Raw genomic sequence first — 2,242 nt, 5'->3', positions numbered from 1 at the left:
TGATAAAAATTACTGGTATAAACTATCTCCAGTGCCTGGCAGATGTAATCTATGACGAGATTGGGTCAACTATTTTCATAGGACAAACCAGCTGCATATCGGAACGCACCAATTGCCATTTTCACTGTCACGGATGTTATTAGTATCTTAAACCATTTTTCCCAGAAGACAAATACACCGAAATTCAGTGACAGTACTGTGAAAGTAATAACATTTCTCGAAGATACGTATGCACGAATAAGAATGCAGCCTTAGTCGCAGTACTGGCAGTACATTACCGAACAGACCCGGTAATCTATAACATGCCCAATATTCTTTCATCGATATATCAGGAGTTTAGTATTCTGCACGTGCATTAATTTACGATTGCACTGATTTGTAAACAAAATACATTCATTAACGTAAATATGAATAAACATCGGTTAGCTTACATAATGCGGAAACACGTAAGCTGCGTAAAAAGTTAATCGTGTACGAGGAATCTGTCACGACGATTCTCTCTCTCTCTGGCTGCTCCGATAAACGAAAACGTTAAGACATGCCCTTCCAATTACCCATGCAGGCTTGGCGAAGGTCAGCTAGGCGAGTTTACCTGCATTTAAAATAAAAAAATGTAACGATAGAAAAAAAATTTAATTATAGGAAAAAAGAAAATTCCGACCTTGTTAATTTCAAAATTAATATATTAAACATCATTTCTCAGTAATCCTATCGCTCTAGTAGTTCACCTGCGTCAGAAATTTCTATGATTACCAATTTGATTTACGATTGTTTTTATCAAATCCTTCTTTCCCGTATGCGTGTGATTCAGTTTGATAGCGCGTACCAGATCAACAGATCAACAGACTCGGTAGAGTCCTGCGCGAAGTACAGGCAATCGGCTGCACAGGGCACGGCTGGCAGAGACTCCTTACCCGAGTGAACTCTTGTTGTACCTGTGTTTCGTATGAAATATCTTATGAATCCCTATGTACGGGAAAAGGATATTGATACCTCGCTATAGGAATTGAGGGTTCTGATTCGATTCCACCAAGTTCAATACGATTAGTGTACGAAGTCAGGACTTATTCAGACGTGCGTAATTCATGTGCACGTACGTATATGTGTGCTTGATATAGCTCCTCGTATTTCCGGTGATAATTTTTAGAGGGGTTCAGGTGCTCCGCTCCGTAGTTTCCGGTCGTCCGCTGGACGTCACGTTACAAGCTCTACAGTGGAAGCTCACGCAAGGCCGGTGGTCGGGTAGGATCGCGATATGACATAGTTGCAACTTGATAAGTTGATTATAGCAATTAGAAAAGAGAAGGAAAGTAATAGCTCAAGATCTGTTGCTATTACACAGCGTATATCAGAGTCTCAATTCAAGCAGTGCACTAGTTTGGTACAGTGCGTAGTACCAAATTACAGCCACGGTGGATACTCGATTTTGATCAACCAAAAAAGACTGGCAGGGAGCTAGCTGGCATTCCTAGATAGTCTTGGGCTATAAAAATATTTTATTATATTTATAATTTACACCAATATGGGTAACTAGTATTTTACGCATCCTCGTGTATCGAGACGCTCTACTTGGCTGCGTTATTTCATAAAAATGAACGAGAGTCACCTCGTGTACGTTGCTTGTTAGTATGTTAGCAGAAACGTGCGGCTAACGTAATTTGGCTATAGGTCGTTAAAAAAATAATTTTCAAATTTTTCGAAATACTGAAAATATAGTTTCATGAGAAAATACGTGGAATGTGGTTTATTAAAAAATGTTAATATATTAAAATTATCTATACGCTGCGGCATTGCGGGCGATTGGGTGTTTTTTTTTAGTTACGAAATTTTTTGGGAATTTTCTTTCGCATCGATTTTTAATCCTTGTATTCTTGCCACAATCTCGCCGCCTTCTTTAGCGGCTGCCGAACCGGCGTTTCGGTTGATCTTAGCTGTTTGATTTTTCGAAGCTAATATTTCCGTTGCTCGACTGCTTATTTCATTCCAGGCAAACTCTATGTCCTTCTCTTCGCACAGTCTGCTGCAAACTACGAATCGCACTATCAGCTGGTCCTTGTAATTCGCTGCTATTGTGTAAATACGTTTCCTCTTCATTAAACGATCCAATAGTTCTTTGGTGAGACTGTTATCGCCCTGAGGAATAACAAAATTGTACATTTATTTTTATTACCGACCGACGATTACATTGTAAAAATATATTCTATTTCCTTCCTTACTTTCATTCTGAAGCACACGAGACCCA

At 39.2% G+C, this 2,242-nt stretch overlaps 1 protein-coding gene across 3 annotated transcripts in view; it reads right to left on the bottom strand.

Annotated features, from left to right (window-relative positions):
• Positions 1-1,478: 1,478 nt before the first annotated feature.
• The window catches only part of LOC107266547 (aromatic-L-amino-acid decarboxylase), a 4,845-nt gene continuing 4,081 nt past the window's right edge, over positions 1,479-2,242 (bottom strand). For all 3 annotated transcript variants that reach the window (XM_015737163.2, XM_025083795.1, XM_025083796.1), the window contains one exon: positions 1,479-2,133. In XM_015737163.2, coding sequence (XP_015592649.1) covers positions 1,819-2,133 — 315 coding nt within the window. In that variant the 3' untranslated portion in view covers positions 1,479-1,818. The remainder of the gene's footprint in view (positions 2,134-2,242) is intronic.

This window comes from Cephus cinctus, unplaced genomic scaffold (genome assembly GCF_000341935.2).
Source record: "Cephus cinctus unplaced genomic scaffold, Ccin1 Ccin1_scaffold0325, whole genome shotgun sequence".
NCBI classification, from domain to species: Eukaryota; Metazoa; Arthropoda; class Insecta; order Hymenoptera; family Cephidae; genus Cephus; species Cephus cinctus.
The sequence above is the reverse complement of the archived record's forward strand: the minus strand, read 5'-3'. Positions and strand labels throughout refer to the sequence as shown.